Consider the following 18010-nt stretch of genomic DNA (forward strand, 5'->3'; position numbering starts at 1 on the left):
CTCAAGTTCTTGGCCTTTTCAGGTCTCATGCCATCCCTTTTCTCAGATCTCACTCAGAAATAGTCTCATTTCACTCTACTGGGGCCAGATCACAAGAATCAGGATTAGTTCTGAGTACTACAAACTTGTATTATGAAGGTTGGCGATCTGAGTGATGAAGGGTGGACCTTGGTTCATGAGGGGAAAGATGAAGGATGGGGCTTGACTGCAAGAACTGGGAGCTACACAGATAATACTGAAGGGCAGGGCATCTGTATTAAAAACCTGATTAAAATAAAATGGCTTCTTACTCTCATAGCTCTTTCCCATGGTATTTATGTATTTCTAATTTGTTTATACCACTCCGTCATTAATCAATTTTAGCCATTATCTATTGACTTCCAATTGAGGCCAATGGCACCTAGTTCTTCCACATCCTCTTTTCTCCAACATTGTTAGAATGCAGTGTTTTTTGTTAAATGAGAATAGTAAGTCAGCCTTTGTTCCTAGGTAGGATCATTCAACATTATAAAGGTATCTGTTATCCTTAAGTTAATTTACAGTGTAATCTGATCTCAATAAAATGCTAACAATATTTCATACCACTTGGCAAACTGGTACTAGAACAGAAAATCAAACTGGTACTAGATTTCATGTAGAAAATCAAACATTCAATAGTTATGAAAATGCTAAAAAAAAGTTACAAAATGGACTAGGCACAACAGACATGAAAACATTTGGCAAATTCTTTATAATGACACATTGGGGATATGTGCACATGAATAGACAGACCAATAGAAAAGTAAGTTCATAAACAGAACTAAATATATATAAAATTTTAGTATGTGATAAATGTGGCATCTCAAAATAGCTTGGCTAAAATGATTTTCAAGTAAATGGTATTGGAACACTTATCTAGTTATTTGGGGGGGGAAGGCAAAATTAGATATATACTTTATACAATACATAAGAATAAATTCCAAATGGAGCATGGATCTAAATATGAAAATGAGACTATGTAAGTCTTAGTGGAAAATGAGTGAATTTCTCTTTAGCTTGGGTGTACAGGGAAAGTTTTGTAACTGTAATTTAAAATCAAATGGAATGAATTAAGAGATCAGTAAGCTTGACCACATAAAAGTAAAAACTTTTGCATGGAAAAAAAAACAGCCTTAAACAGAATCAAAAGATAGTTAAAACTTGGGAGAAAATATATAAAGGGCTCTGTCCCTAATATTCAGGTAACTCATAAAAACTGAGGAGGAAAAATAGATCAACATCCAATAGTAATAACAAAAGATATGAACAGAAATATATCAAAAAGGGAAGAAAAGATTATCATTAAATATATATTTTCCTTCTCATTCATAGTAAGAGAAATACAAATTAAAATTACACTGAGATACCATTTCTCACCTATCAGGTTGCAAAAAATTTTAAAACTTAATCATATACACTGTTGGCAGGCTGGGGGGAAATGCACTCATGCATTGCTTGTGGGAACACAAATTAGTGTAATCTTTGTGGAGGAGAATTTTACAATATATCTCTAAAACACACGTTTTAGCATTAAAATATAACTTTATATTATGCTATATATTATTATATTTTATATGTATTTTATATTTATGTTATATAATCATTTAACCTAAGAATTCTGTTCTAAGAATTTACCCTGAGGATAAATCTCCAATAATACAAAGAAAAATATATAAAACTTATTCAAAGTATTCATTTGTAAAGCATCAGTTTGTAAAATTTTAAAATATTGGAAATCATTGCTATGTACATGTGACATGTATACTATGCAGTTATTTTTAAAGAGTGGATGATCTCCATGAACTGATAATGAGTGATTTCCAGAATCAATTGTTAAGAAATCAAAGTGCAAAAGAGTGTCTCTGGCAAGGTATATATTTTGCAGGAACAAAGAGGAATAAGAAAACAGATACATATAGTTCATTTTGTATAAAAAGAAACACAGGAAAGAAAAACCAGACACTAACAAGACTGGTTACCTTGGGGGTTAGGTTATACCACATTGTTCTACGATATTAAGTAATAAACTAAGAAAATGAGCAAAATGAATATCATCAAAGAACCATAGTAAAGGGACAAATCAGCACCATGAACCTCCTGATTCAATGCACAGTATCACTTCTGTGGTACTCCGGCAAGAAAATCTATAACCTAAAACCAATCATGAGGAAACATCAGATAAATCAAAATTGAGAGATAGTCTACCAAATATGTAGCCTATTTTAATCAACAAAGTCCATGTCATAAAAAGCAAAAAATGACTAAAAAACAACATAAGGAGGAAACAAAATCAAATGTAATGAATGATTTAGATTTTTTTGTTATAATAAACATTATTGACATAACTGGTGAAATTTGAATAAAGCTTGTAGATTAGATAGTGGTATTAATGTTTATTTCCTGGTTTTGATCATTGTGCTGGGGTTATATACTTATTTTTTAGAAGTTGTAACCTTAAGTATTTAAGTATAAAGAAACATCCTGGCTTCCATTAACTGTCAAATGATTCAGAAAAACAGAGAAATTGAAAAGAAAAATGTAAAATATAACATTTGGGGAATGTGGATAAATGGTATACAGGACTTATTTGTACTATTCTTGAAAACTTCCAGAAAGTCTAACATTACATTATATATGTGTGTATATATCTATATTAATGTATATTATATATAACCTTATTATGTGTATAACTTTTCTTTTATTTGTATAAACCTTTTAGTTTTTTTTAAAAAATGTACATTTCTGGGTCGTAGCTCTGAAATTCTGGTTCAGTAGTTCTACTGGTAGAACTTAAGAAACTGCTTTTAGAGGACTTCTGGTGATTATGATGCTTAACCGATTTGAGAATTACCCTTTGCCTGATAGAACGATACAAGTCCTGTAACTAAAAAACATAACAAACACCCATTTAACTACCATACAGCTTTGAAAACAAAGACGTTAAAATGAAAATTCTATGTGAGCTGCTGCTCCATCTCATATTCTTTCTCCCCTTTCCAAGGTAATCAGTTTGCAAAATTTAGAACTTTTCCAGAAGTAATCATTATCTCAAATTTGAAGAATATCATTCTGATGTTTTTATATACTTATCCCAATCAAATATGTCCATATTAACAATAAAATTGCTTTGCATTTTAAAAAACACTATAGAAGTGGTATCATAACAAACATATCTTCCTACAGCACAACATTTTATTCAGCAACATGTTTTGGTTTTCAGTGTGGTATTGCATTTATTTCATCTAGAAGACAGGTGAGACTGTCTTCAGAAAACAAATAAATGCATGTGTTTTTTGGCTTGATATATATTATTAATTTTGTGTCTAAACCACAAATTATGTTTTTTAATCAATTTTCTGACCAATGCACATTTAGGTTCCAACTTTTGACTATTCTAGTGCTATAATGTCCCTTGTATGTTTCCTTGTGCATATGTAGAATTTTCTTAGAGAAACTGCTAGATAAAAGGGTGTGCACATTTATTAATTTTTCTCTGGAATCATTTTTTTCTTCTCTTCTGAAAACTGCATAGTATGATGTCTTCTGGATTATGTCCACAGTAACAGGAGAGAAGGTAGACTCTATGGGCAGAGATATAGATATGTGGGCAGATATGAGACTTTGCTTATGCATTCTTCATTCTTCTGATATTTTCTTAGTGAAGTAAAAAACAAGGGTATAAACAATATTTTTTTAAAAAGGTGGTTTGCTTGAATAAACAAGGGCATCCATCCAGGGTGGATGAAGAACAATAGAAGGAGCTAAGAAATGAGATAAGAAAAGTCCGCCTGGAAGAATGATTGCCAGGAAGTGCTAGAAAATTTTTGTAGTTTTACCAGACATTGACAAATTGCTTTTCAGAGTACTCATAGCACCAATGTACACTCTTGCTGGCAGTGGGTGGCTATTTCTGATATCCCACACCAGATCAATACCAGGTATCATTAAAATATAATTTTTTCAATTTCATGTTTGTGAAGATTCAAGTTAGTTTCCCAAATTACATGAGTTGAGCTTATTGTCCATTTGAATTTCATCCTCTGTGAATTATCCCATTTATACTCCCTATTTTTCAAATTGTTGCCTTTTTCTGATTGATTTGCAAGTTCTCTTTATGCGGTTTGGATAATACATGTGTTTACATTAAAACTGTGCAAATATTTTCACTGTTGATTCAGCCTATGACTATTGCTCCTTTCTTGTATGGCAATGTATTTTTCCTACAGTTAATGATTTCCTTGTTTTTCCATTTGCCTAGTTTTCCATATACCTGTGATTATTTTTTGCAAATACTCTAACAAGTTATCAAAAATAATTACTACGCATTCATATGAGTTCCATTTTTTTTGTTCTTTGAAGTCCGTACTTTTTAAACTATTCTCTTGTTCTGACTGTGTTGGTTACTCTCTGGATGGTTGCATTTTTGGCTTTCTGATCTGTGTAGTTCCCTGGGTTGGATTCCATATTTCTCAAATTTCATGTGATTCTGCTTACATTTAACCTCAGTAGTTTCCCCCAAATGGTGGTTTGTTTGAATCCTTGTCTTCTTAAATGATAGCCTAACTAAGGTTTAGAATTCTAGATTGAAAATAATTTTCAATCAGTTTTGAAGGCATTGCTTTACTGCCTCCTATATCCTTTGTTTTAGAAAACTATATTTGCATTCTCTTTCCAAATGATTTTTGGATAACCTATTTTCTTTCAGGTGCTTTTAGAATTTGACTGAGTACTAACTTCCATAGAGATGTGTTTTGTTTCTGGCTGTTTTGTGCTGGGTTTTTAGTAAATCCCTTAATCTGAAGATCCATATCTGTAATTCTGGAAAAATTCCCTCCACCCTCATTATTTTCTCGGTTCTTTTTCTCAAACTTGTTTCTTAACATTTGGTTTGATTTTAGTTATGGATCACATGGCCTTTATATCTCTTCATGCCTTTGCAGATGTCATTCCTTCTGCCTCAGATGCATTGTTCTACTTTTCCATCCAGCACATTCCAACTTTTCCTTGAAAACCTATTTCCAACATCAATTTTCCCATGATGACACCCTCCCTGACCTTAAGTTGAATGATATTGTCTCTCTTCTTTGCTCACAAAGTTTATTGTGGCACTGGCATATTATACTGGAATATTTTTATACATCTGCCTCCCCTACTGATATGCCCCTTTAGAGTAAGTGAGCTTTATCCATTTCTGTATCGTCCATGCCTCACATTGTGATGCCACAAATAAATGAATGAATTTAACAGGGTGAGAAAAATATTTCTTCCTGCTTCATGTCAAGCATCATGTAAGATAGGTACCAGCTCATACATCTCCATTTAATTTCTTCTTTTTTTTTCAAATTTATTTATTTATGCAAGTACTGGGTACAGTCAGAAGTGAGGGAGGGTGAGGGAATTCACCAAAGCCAGAGAGGGGAACAGAACAGGCAGACTGATGAAATACACTGCTGAGGGGAGCACCGGGCACGGCAGGAGAGGTCTACGTGCCATGTGGGACCCTCCCCGATCTAACCGGTGGTGCAGAGGCTGCGGGCAGCTTCACAGCCCAGAGCTCAATCACTGCACCACCAGGGGAGGCCCTCTGTTTAATCTTTAGAGCAAATCTTTAATGGTCATTGTTTATTCAACAAACGTTAATTGATCTCTTATTATGTGCTAAGTTATATATTGGCCAAGAGACTCAACATGAAAAAAATACCATTTCTGTAGAAATTCACCATACAGTAAGGAAGAAAATACCTCTTTATCATACAACTTTTATCAGTTGAGGTTTAAACTTATACACTGTAAGGTCTTCCCATTTAAAATGTACATTTCAGTGATTTTAAGTATATTCACAAAATTATTCAGCCATCACTTACTTAGATATTTTTTATCTGTATGAAGTGCTGTGTACATGCTAGGTTCAGTCAGAGGCAGTGATAGGAGGTAAGCAGCGGAACAAAAGCATTCTAGGGAAAGAGGGGCAGAGTTATAATACGGCCTGTTTTCCTACTTGCAAAATAACAAAGAGAATCAGGGACTAGGATTTAGAAAGATGTGGGATCAATAAAATTGTGCTTCTCAATCTTAGAAGGAAAAAAAAGAAATCTTGTCCCAAAACTTGTTCTAAACTTGGCAAACCTAGAAATATTGCCAAACCATGAGGATCTGAAGTAACTTCCAAACTCCTGAGAAAAAGGTTAAATAAAAAGGTTAAATAAATACTCTTTAAGAAGTAACATGCTTGGGCCTTCCCGGTGGCGCTGCAGGTTGAGCACCATGCTGTGAAGCTGGCCACAGCCTCTGCAGCGCGGGTTCAAATCCGGCTGGACAGGGAGAAACCCACATGGTGCGGCAGACATCTCCTGCCTCACCCACTGCTCCCCTCAGCAGTGTCTTTGGTCTGTCTGCCTGTTCTGCTCCCCACTCTGTCTCAGGTGAATTCTCTCACCCTCCCGTGCCTCTGACTGTACCCCAGATCTTGTATAAATAAATAAATCTTTAAAAAAAAAAGTAACATGCTTACTATAAGAATCTTTCCAAATTTCCAATCTCAGTTAAACATTCACAAACTCTAGGCTTAAATTCAGTCCAGATCAATCTCCATTTTATCTCTCTGAGAGGGGATGAGGTAGGAAAGAAAATGTGGGAGAAAAAAGAAAATAAATTTTGCCAGGCAATAGCAGTAAAGTTTGGGTTTGGTTGTGTATTTGGAGGCTGTACCCTTATTGTCCACCACCCCCTTCTCTAGCATGTAAAAGAGCAACTCTGTATTCTAGAATAACTAACAGCAGGTACTACAAATCAGAGGTGTGATGGAAACTTTATCTTGGTCCTACTTAACATTCAAGTCCTTCTGCAGCACCACTGTAGCACCAGCAGGCCAGAAGACACAAATCACAGCAAAGAGCAGTCACTTCTTAGAAAGAAGGTTGAAAGTTATGTGGTGAAACAAGGTAAAAAAGTTCACATCTGCTAAGAATCCTTGGGTGCTTGCTTCCCATTAAAGCACCCATGCTAAAATATTTGCAGTTTTGCAGTAGGACCAAGGAATTGACATGTCTAACAATATTATACAACAGAAAACAATCTTAATAACCTTTCAGAAAAGAATGAAGCCAATTATCCCTGCCATACTCCTTTCTCTTTTAGAACATGTACCTTTGAATTACTGGAAATAAGCAAACACACTGTCCCACAGTAGGAAAGAGACCATACCAATTAGAGACATTTGTGCAATTAATCTGAAGATTGCAACCTTCCAGTCGGCTGAGGTTTGTCAATATACAAGTAGTTTCATTTGTTATTCTCCACTACATTTTGCTAGGGAAGTATCCATAACTAGTTTATCTTTTAATTTGGGGAATAATGACAGTCTGTTCCAACTCCAGGAGCAGTGAAATCCAATTCTTTGTCTATGGAGGAGGAAATATGTAGTCCTCACAACAGTCCTGCGAGAGTTAGTTGTTTTATCTTTATCTTTTTTTTTTTTTCTTTCAATAGATAAGGACACGTCAGCTCAGAGACATTGAATATTCTAGGCCATACAACTGGGGGCAAAAAGCAGGTCTGAATCCGAAGCAGACATGCCTTCCATTCGTCACTGTTTCCCAGACAAGAATTACCTGCGATACTTGTGGGAAACACAAACTCAGGCTCAGAGAATCGGTCTTCAAAGGAAGGGGTCTGGATACGTATATTTTATAAAAACAAAACAAGCCACGCTCCTTTCATTCCCTTCTTCAATCGGAAAACTTGGGAAAGACAGGACTTCATGACTTAGGAGACCCGAACTTGTTCCACCTTTACATGTATGGCCGCTCCATCAAGAGACTCCCAAACACCCAAAAAAACCCAAACATTTCTCGGTCGAACCAGCATCTCCCGAGGCCCCCAGAAGTCCATATCTTGGAATCTTCTTCAGCTTCTCCTCCAGAGTCCTGCCAATTTTTTTTTTTTTTTCTTTCCCGTCGAATTTCATTTCCTGGCGGGGACCAGGCTCCAGCCACCAGCCTTGCAGCAGGGCCCCGGAACGCGCAACCGGCCTCCAGTCTGTCTGGCTCCTCTAGCCCCTCGGCTCCGGCTGCTCTCATCCCAACCCAGCCTCTTCCGTCGGTCACGTTGTTTCCTCCGCTCGGAAGGACCTCTTTCCTCCCCGGGCCCTTCCCAAGGCTGAGGATAGTCCTACAAAGCCTGAGAGCCCCCGCGTCCCCCACCCTTGCCGTGGGACTGAACCCCGCCTCGCCGCGGGCGCCCGTCTTTCCGGCCCCAGCCCCTGCGCCCTCCCAGCTCGCCTCCCCACCCACCCCCAGCTTCGCAGCGGCCGCCCGGGAAGCCCTGGGCACTCCCAGCACGGTGAGCGGCTGCCAACGTCAGGCTGCAGCCGGCCGCGGGGTTCCGGGCGCACTGGGTGCGCGTGGAGGGGACAGGACTCCGCTCTGGCCTAGCGTCTCCCCGAGCTGGCCGGGAAACTGAGGCCCGCGGCCCGGGGCAGCCTCCCCAGGGCGCACAGTCCGCGCGCAGCGCCCGGGCCGTCCGGGGCCCCCAAGTGCCGCGACTCGCGTCCGCGATCCCTCGACCACACGCGCCGCCGGGTCGCCGGGAGAGGGGCGGGGAACGGCTTTCGGCACCGGCGCTCGCCCAGAAACGCGCCGGGCGCCAGACTCCGCCAACTCGCCGCGAAAGTTGTTGTCTTCCAGCCTGCCCCGGCCTCTCACCTCCGGGACACACCTTCGCGCTCGCCCTGGCGGCCGCGCTCCCACATCCGGTCCACCTTGCGCACACCCTCTCCGCGCGCCCCGCCGCCCGCCGCCCCGCCGCGCTCCCACCCGCGCTCCGGGCGCGCCTTCCTCCGCCCGCCGCTGCCCCGGCCTCCGCGCCGCGCCCGCCGCGGCTCGGGGCGCCCGGGAGCCCCAGCCCGCGACCGCGATCGCGACCCGTTTCCGCCCGCCCGGCGCGGGGCAGAAGCCGGGGGAGCCGCGCCGCGCGCTCGGGGGCGCGGGGGGGCGCGAGGCGAGGGGCGCAGCGGCGCGGGGAGGGGGCGCTCGCTCGCTCACTCTCGGCTGCGCACACGCCGGCACAAACTCTCACACAGACACACGCGGGGTGCGCTGCCGCCGCCCGCCGCTGCTCCTCCTCCCGCCGCCGCCTCGAGAGGGAGAGAGGGAGGCAGAGAGAGCGCTTTGTCCGCGCGCCGCCGCCCGGCCCGGGACTCTGCCCCGAGGAGGCAGCCGCGCCGAGTCCCCGCCTCCGCCTCTGCCCCCGGGCGGGCCGGGCCGGCCGCGGTGGGGGGAGCCAGGCCGAGGGTGAGGGTGGGGGTGGGTGGCGGGCGGGCGGAGGGCGGGGAGGGGGGGCGGAGGAGGAGGAGGAGAGACGAGGGCAGCGCGGAGGCGAGGAGCGCTGGGTACCGGGCCGGGGGAGCCGCGGGCTCTCGGGGAAGGGACGGATGATGAACAAGCTCTACATCGGGAACCTGAGCCCCGCCGTCACCGCCGACGACCTCCGGCAGCTCTTCGGGGACAGGAAGCTGCCCCTGGCGGGACAGGTCCTGCTCAAGTCCGGCTACGCTTTCGTGGACTACCCCGACCAGAACTGGGCCATCCGCGCCATCGAGACCCTCTCCGGTGAGCTCTCGGCGCGGCGCCTCCCCCCGCCTCGCCCGGCTCGGGCCGGGACGGCGCCCGGAGGGAGGCCGAGCCCCGCGGGCGGCGCCGGGTTGGGGCTCCCGCGCCTGCACGCTCACTTCCACGCACCAGCCCCTCAACTCCCCGCGCCGGCCCGCGCGGGGGACCGCCCGCTCCCCTCCCCCCGCGGCTCCGGTCACCCCCTGCCCTCGGAGCCGCAACCCTGTCGCGACCCGGTGTCGCTCCGAGGGACCCCGAGGCTCCCTCTCCGGGGGCACCCCACGCTCCCCTGGCGCCCCGAACTGCCCTCCAGAGTTCCCCCACCCCCATACTTAGAGAACCCTTGTCCTCCGCCTTCCCTGACCTTCCCGTCACCCCCTGGGTCAGGGACCCCCCCCAAATCCTGCATCTCCTGCACTGATCGGACCTTACCCCTTTCCGTGCCTCGTGCCCAGGATCGCTCGCCCGCCGGCGTCCCCTGCGCTGGACTCTCCCTTCGAGCCCCCTCCCCATCGCGCCCCTCTGTCCCCCACTTTCGGCACCCCTCGGCGCCACCTTGATGAGCCCTCCTAGCTTTCGGGGCTCCCCCAGCCCCAGCCCCGGCACGACGGCACATCTTTCTCGGTCCCCTCCGAACCCCTGTCCCCTCTCGCTCGTCTCTCAAGCGCTCCTATTTTTCTCTGAATTTTTTGTCCGATTTTATTGAGAAGAACTCGGGGCTGGGGGCTTTCCGCCGCCTGTCCCCCTGCCTCCCGCTCGGCCAGAAGCACCTTTTTACGAGGTGCCCTGTCTCAACTCGGTGGGGGCCCGGGCTGGGAACCGGGAAAGAGGCGACCGGGGGGCCCGCGAGCGCGCCGGAGCCCAGACGGGAGGCGGAGAGCGACACACACACACTCGCGCGCGCGCGCCCCAACTCGCCCTCCCGCACCCGCTCCGCTCGGAGCCGCGCGCCCCAGGCCCCGAGCCTGAGCCCCCCAACCCCGCGGGGTGGGAGCCCCGTCCCCACGGGCGCGCGAGGTGGGGGCGGGGCGGCACCGAGGCCAAGGTGACACCCCGAAGCCGGCGGACACCCCGCTCTCGCAGCCACCGGCCCCGGGGGCTTCGGCGCGTCTTCTGGGAGCCCCAGCGGGGCGAGGGCTGGGAGGGGGCCTCGGCGGAGTCTTCGGGTCCGGGGTTAGCGGAACGGAGAGGGGGGGGTCGGGAGAGGAGTGGGGCCCCGCCGGCCTGCAGCTTGAGTTTCAAGTGAGCTCATCCTTTCAAATTGGCGCCGCTCTTTATTAAATTTGTTTTTCCGGCATCGCCACCCACAGCTACACCTGGGGTCGGCGGATCGCTCGCCCACCCTTCCCACCTCCTCCGGAGAAACGGGCGCCCCACCTTGTCTCCCAAGCTAATAACCAAGTTTGCCCAGCTCGCGCGGCAGGGAGACCCCTTGAGGGCGCCCGCAGGCGCAGCCGGAGCGTGGAGTTCTGTGCGTGCCCGTCCTAGACCCCCGCGGGTGTGATCCAAGGAAGGTTCTGAGTGCTTTAATTTCTGTTTTAAAGGTAAAGTGGAATTGCATGGGAAAATCATGGAAGTTGATTACTCAGTCTCTAAAAAGCTCAGGTAAATATATTTTGCTCAGTTATTTTGCGATTGGGCTTATGTGTAAGTGAAAAAAATACACTAAGTTTTATAAAAATGTGATTTTATAATTTGCAAAAGACTTGTTTGTTTTGCTAGCGGAGATAAGATAGTTTAGAAGGGTCCATTTGTTACTTTCGTTATATAAGGTGTTGACTGTACTTGGAAAATATCTGGTGCCTTATTGGGAGTGGGGGGTGGCGAGCACTAAGTTAGATTCGCTGGGACCGTTGAACTTGTTTATCAAAACTGGCCTCCCACCCCCTATTCCTACCCCCATTCCCAGCACAATGGCAGCAAATGCTGTCAAGACTTCCTGTGAGATGTTGAGAGTAAATATTTACTGTGTCAGCTAAATTGCTTAACTAAACTTGGCGATTAATTAGTTTTCTTTTTTAGATAGCTTCATGTTGAATAATAAAATAATTCAATAAGGGGGTCGGTATTTTGCCTATCACTCTAAAGAAGTAGGTTGTTTAGATTGGATGGCAGTTAAAAGGCAGACCTTCAGTCACTGAGACTGCGGAACATTACTTCTGAGCGTTTTGTTGCTGCTTTTAAGATGTGTTTGATGCTAAACAAATGCCACAGTGAAATCTATAGTTATATTTAAGTGCGCTGTTAATGAAGGAGTGAACAATTTTGTGGCGGTTGAATTTCTCGACAGTGATTTGCTTTCATGAGGCACTGTCTAGGAGGAAAAAATAAGGGAGAACATCTTTGTTTGTAGTTTATTGTGGACTTTAAACTTGGGCCCTTTATTACTCATTCTAGACCCTCCCCCTGAACTTATTTTTTATCCCATTCACATACATTTCTTCACCATTAGTCATTAAGTAGCTGAATTGGAGACTAAGTGAAGTCTGATCCACCACTTTTATAATTTGTGATGGACAATAATCTAACCACTTACTTGATTTTTGTCAGGATGGAATAATTTTAAAACAAACTATCCTAATTTTATAAATACTCTGATGTTTTGTTGATGGGACTTTCAAAAGCTACTTGTATGCACGTTTCCAGATATGTTTTAATTTAAGCAATAGAGTATCTTTTGTTTGCAAATGATTCTGCGGCATATCAGAAAATTACTTAATACCTATAAAAACAAGTCTGCCATTATAGTGGACAGACTGGATACTGTTATTTTCTCAGGGTCACTCTGAAGTAGAAAATGCTTTTCTTTTTTGCCATGCATTTCATTCTCGTTAAATGCAAGATAAAAGTTAAAAAAAAAAAAAACCTAGGTAATATTAAGCTAGATAGAACCTCCAGGAAAAGGTTAGTGTGTAATTGATTGATTTTTCAATTAAGTATTCTAAATTTGTTACCTAAAAATTTTTTTTTGCTTGAGAAATCCAAGTGGAAGTTTTCTGATATATTAAGTATTTATTCTAAGTTTAGATTACTTGTCTCAGAACACTTGAAAATTTGATGAGTATCTTGAACAAGGTTTGAAAACTACCCAAAATATTTGATGGGTTATGTTTCTGTAAATGCCTATTTTGTTGGCTATATAGCTGTTGCTTTTGCGGGGGTGGGGGGTGGGGGTAGGGGGTGGGGGTGGAGGAGGTGGGAGGATTTCAATTAGCATAAAACTTTAGAATTTTAACTTTCCTCAGGTATGTCTCATTTCATATTACAAAGAATGTCATTTAATGTTGCAATTTAAGTGAAATACTAGTTTATTTAAGGTTATTAATATCTTGTAAAACTTCTCACAAAATAGACTTCTTTTAAACTTTTTTTTCCCCCCAAAATGCAGAGGTTATTTGCTGTTAGCTGGATTTCTTTTTGGTGTGTGTATGAGTTCAGAGTTAAAAGCATGCCTCAAATTTTTGGTATTAATTAAATAAAGACCAATCTAGGATTTACACAGCACTATTAGTACATGATTTCTTTGAACATGTGGGCAGTATGAAATACCTAGGAAGTAGATTACAATGTGTTGTGTGATTCACTGCAGTGAGGACCTCTGACATACCAAGTGTATGCATAAGCTGCTGCTGTGGAGGGTTGCATCATTTCTGATTGAATGGTTTTAATCTTTTTTTCCTTTGCTTTATTAGTTTAAAATGCAGAAATGAGTTACTTGAACTGCAAGCTAAGGGAGAGATAGCTAATGACTGGTGTTGTATGCTGAGCTCAGACTTCTGGGATGAGCAGCTGTATGTTCTCAGGGCACTACTACCGAGGTGGCTTTCAAAAAGGAGGGTACTGTGACATTTGAAACCAAAGCTGTTATGTTATATGGTGACTGTTCTGGTGTTCTTTTGTTGCATATCTATGAAAATTAACAAGTTAGAAGTAAATTTGTCACTGTTAAGTCAGTTCTATATGTGGTTTTTGTGTTAGTTCAAGTGAAAATGTGAAGAAAACAATTCATCCTCATGACTTCCTTAAAAAAATCATCCAAAAATTGAGTGCTCATTGTCTTTATAATGTTTTGATTTCTTTCTGTTCTCAAGAATCAGTTTTACTATCTGCATTCCAAATAGTTTGCTTAAACTAATGATGCTATAGGAGGAGATGTTTTTATCTTCAGTTATGAAATTATTGGCATGCCATTTGCTTACCAATTCGGTTTCTTGTTAAGTATTATTCTAGCATCATTTCTTATGTGCCATTGTAGTGGACAGACTGGATACTATTATTTTCTCAGGGTCACTCTGAAGTAGAAAATGCTTTTCTTTTTGCCATGCATTTCATTCTCGTTAAATGCAAATTATTGTAATGTAAACCATGTACTATTCATCTATTTTAAGTTGGTTGTAGACTCTGTTAAATAAAAAAATCTTTGCATCTTTTTTCTGTCTTCATATTTCTTGCCTCGTATATATGAATCATAGGTTTCTTAAAGAGGAAAAACTGGTAAGTTTTCATATTCTCTTTAAAGTTGTGGAAATTTCCTTGATAGAAATTTCATTTTTCAATGTTGATGAGAGTTTAGTTTAAATAATGTGTATCTCTCCACACACACACACACATTGCATTAATTGGTTAGATCTGAGACAGACACAAACCTGAATGTGTTTCAAACTAAAGTTGAATGACTCTGTGAGAAACAAAACTTTGAAAAATGCAATTTCTGCCCACTTCTAGGAAGTAACTAAGTAGTGCTAGACTTGCTTTCACTGAGATGGTGTGAATACTATAAAATACTGTAGGAAAAAGCTATGAATTTGTCTTTCATGAGTTAAAAATCAGTAATTGTGTTCTCTCTAATGCAAATGAATTTGGTCTCCTATAGGAATGTTAAAGAAAACAGTATCTCAATTGTATTTTGCTTGTATGTACCACATTGTGTATAGTTGAACTAAATACCAAAAAGAAAAAAAAAAAACAAAACCCACCCAACCTCAAGCCTTCCCGGCAACAAAGCCTTGCTGCATCAATTTTTAGTTTTGTAGAAACAGAAAAGACTTTATTAGGTTAAAACCATATAGCAACCTCTTATTTCAAGAATTTGTTCAATTAAAAATTAATGCCTGGATTTAATAAGATTTCATGTGTGGATATAGCATATGCTAATAGAAGATATGATATCAGACTCTAAGGTTACTTTTGATATGACTTTGATTTAGATGTTAAGTTTCTCATTTGTAAAGGCTAGTAATTTTTTCATGATTCTAGATAATGCTATAGAGAATTATATATTTTGTGATCTTTAAGAGAGATGTGACAGAATTAAAATAGAAACTAGAGAAAAACAGTTACTTGGTAACTTGTAATTCAGATATTAATATAAATTTAAGACTCTAGTTTGCATTTTTAAAAGGCTGATCATTTGATTTTTTTTCATTATTTAGTTAAATATTAAAAACCAAGAAGGTCTGCAAATTAAAAGATTTTTAATATTGCTTGATTTTCTAGTTTACCAAATGCATATCAGTTTTAAATTGTAATAGTTTATGGAAATATTAAAGGACTAAACACCTGAACATTAATACTAAAAGGTGATTTGGCGATGTAATACATTGGTCAAATTATGTTTTTTTCAATAATAATGTTTCCTGACTGGATATAAGATGACCAGTAAAAAATGGCCTAAGAGTTTTGTTTTTAACAATGCTAACCTGAGACTGTCACTTATATAGAGAAGATGAGAGAGCTTAACAGTATTTGTACAACATCTTGCATACATCATGCTCTAAAACATTTTCTTTAAGAAAAAAATGCTTTAAAAGGACTTTGAAGTTTTAGAGCTAATAGCTTATCACAATTATAATACTGTGTAATTTTACTATACAATTATACTTTTACTATAATTTTGAATAAATGTTTTTATTTTGTGGAGGTTGCTTTAGATTTTCAAGTGGGGGAATGTAAATGTTAAAATGTGCAACCGGGGCACATTTATTAAAAGTAAAAAAAACTATAAAAATCCATTTTCTACAGGAACTATTTATACATATTTGATACTTTCCAGCTTTCTAAATATTTGCTCTCTACTGCTGAATCACTCTTCCAAGTCAGCTAATGAAATCCTCAAAAGTAGATGAGCAATTGGTCACAGTTGTTAGAGGATATTATTTGAGCTATGTGTGTCATCTCTGATTCAGTGGGGTGTGTGCACATGGGTGTGTGAGAGTGTGTGTGTGCTTTGTGGGGGACAGTAGTTTCAGACAGATGATATCAAGAGGAAAGAGGAGGAAACCTTTAATTTAGCAACTGTTGCTCTCTCTAAGTGTTTGACCTTGTAGCAAAGGGAACCAAGTGCAGTATTTGCCTGGGTACTGCATCTTCTTAAAGAAGCGAAAAACAAGCATGTGTAGTGGTTTTTTCAGTGTACATGAAGCTGGAAGAACTATCCAAAGCAAAACCTACACTCCTTCCTTTCTGTTTGGATGCCCCCTCTCTCAAAGAGGGTTAGCCAAGGATTCTGTGAAGGCATTAATGATCTATAAGCTATTTTTAAGGTTTTTAAGTTAAGATTTCAATATATTTTCATTTAGAAATTCTATATTATGGAAAGTAATATATTATTTTGCCTAACAAAAACACTTGATTTTATTAGAAGCATAGTGTCTTTACTGTTTTAAAGTGAATTATAAATTTCAAAAATATATTCTTAAGAATTAATTCAACACTACAAAAGTATCTCCGATGTTCTTTTTGTTATTCAAGAAGAGAATGGTGGGATTTGGCTAAAGCAATTTTCTAAAACTTTTAGTCAGAAGCACAGTTTCAAGTTATGATTAATAATTTCTCAATTTGGAGGATGAAAAGGTTTATTTAGCAAAATATTCTCTAATAACTTATTAAAGTTCAGTCTTTTTATGCTCAAATTCCAGTTCAGATTAGTTTGAGTGGTCATTCAAAATACTTATTGAAGAAAAGCTAATAACATAAACAAACAGCAGTAACAATAACAATCTTTCCTCCCATTTATTACCATTAAAATGTTTTTAAAAATCTTTTACTTTATAATTTTACTTCATGCTTACAAACTTGTAATTTTCATTCAGTGGCATGGACTATATGGGTTCTATTTTGGGCAGCAAAATTGCAGAGTGCTCAGAGCATTATTTTTAAGGTTTTACTTTTCATGTTTTGATCATAGAGTTTAGGCTGATCCTTCCAAAAAATGGTAAAGAAAAATTATTTTCTTTCACAGAAAAATTCAAATTCTGCTGTTTTGGCTTTATAGAGGGATGAATTAAATAACTTACTCCAATTTGGTTTGATGATATCAAGGTGTAGAATTGGTTTGATAATATCAAGGTGTAGAATAAGACTAGTGGAAATGGATGCTTTTGCATTAATAGTAAGCAATCAAATTCAAAAACTAACCCAGTGTTCACATTTAATAGATGACTGTCTTCTCCTTAAGCCTTTGATTTTTTAACAATTAATAAGTTTGTATTTTTGAGATGTATTCTGTTTGTTTCTTCCTAGGTTTCATGGTTATTGATCTGCTGTTCTACACATTCTTAAAGTGTAAACATTTAGTTAGAATTTTCCCATACTGTTGACCCTCAAGAACATTTCATAAATAAAACAGATCTGTCAATAAATAGAACAAATGAAAGTTAAGAGTTCTGATGCTTTTTTTTTTTAACCAATACTTACCTATATCATAAGAGATACTGTACCTACTGACCAGGAAGGTTTGCATGGCACCATTGCACTGAAAGGATATTTTCCGTTTTTCTTATTGTCATATAATTAATGAGTTCTACCATGTAAGAATTTGCCTTAGAGGGAAATGTGGATTTTTATTTTTGTTTTAAATGTGATCAAAAAGGTTGTTTCATTATTTTATGTATTGCTGTATAAGAAATACTAGTAGCATTATCAGAGAGGTTTTTAACTTCTTACACTGAATATTCATATTAGGCTGGGGCTTAGGTCTTCTAATTTTCATTCCAGCATGCTTCACCTGCATGAAGTTCTCTTTTTAGTTAAAGAAGTTAACTGAAGGTGTTACAAGATTTAAAGGATGCATTCAACAGTAATGGAAATATATGAAAATAGATCTGTTTGTGAATGACTCTATGCAGCCATCTTATTTTTTATATCCATCTGCATTATCTGTATCAGAGTTTTTAAGAAAAAAAAATAGAAACATTGACAATTAAAAAATTACCTCTTATCATCACCAGGCTTGTCCATGGTGGGGGGGTGGGAGGGGAGTATGTCTAGCTAAGCAGTTTGGATGTTGTTGTTACTTTGTTGGGTTTTTTTTTCCATTGTTCCTAGTCCTTGTGTTACAATGTAGGGCATGTCAAGAAAGATATTCCTCTCAACACAGACAGGCA

At 40.8% G+C, this 18010-nt stretch overlaps 1 protein-coding gene across 5 annotated transcripts in view; it reads left to right on the top strand.

The window, feature by feature from the left end:
• Positions 1-9448: 9448 nt before the first annotated feature.
• The window catches only part of IGF2BP2 (insulin like growth factor 2 mRNA binding protein 2), a gene marked incomplete at both ends in the record, with an annotated part of 164187 nt that continues 155625 nt past the window's right edge, over positions 9449-18010 (top strand). For all 5 annotated transcript variants that reach the window (XM_084232397.1, XM_084232396.1, XM_084232398.1 and 2 more), the window contains 2 exons: positions 9449-9626; positions 11171-11231. In XM_084232397.1, the coding sequence (XP_084088523.1) occupies positions 9449-9626; positions 11171-11231 (239 nt within the window). The remainder of the gene's footprint in view (positions 9627-11170; positions 11232-18010) is intronic.

The sequence above is a fragment of the Talpa europaea genome (genome assembly GCF_964194135.1).
Source record: "Talpa europaea genome assembly, chromosome: 4".
NCBI classification, from domain to species: domain Eukaryota; kingdom Metazoa; phylum Chordata; class Mammalia; order Eulipotyphla; family Talpidae; genus Talpa; species Talpa europaea.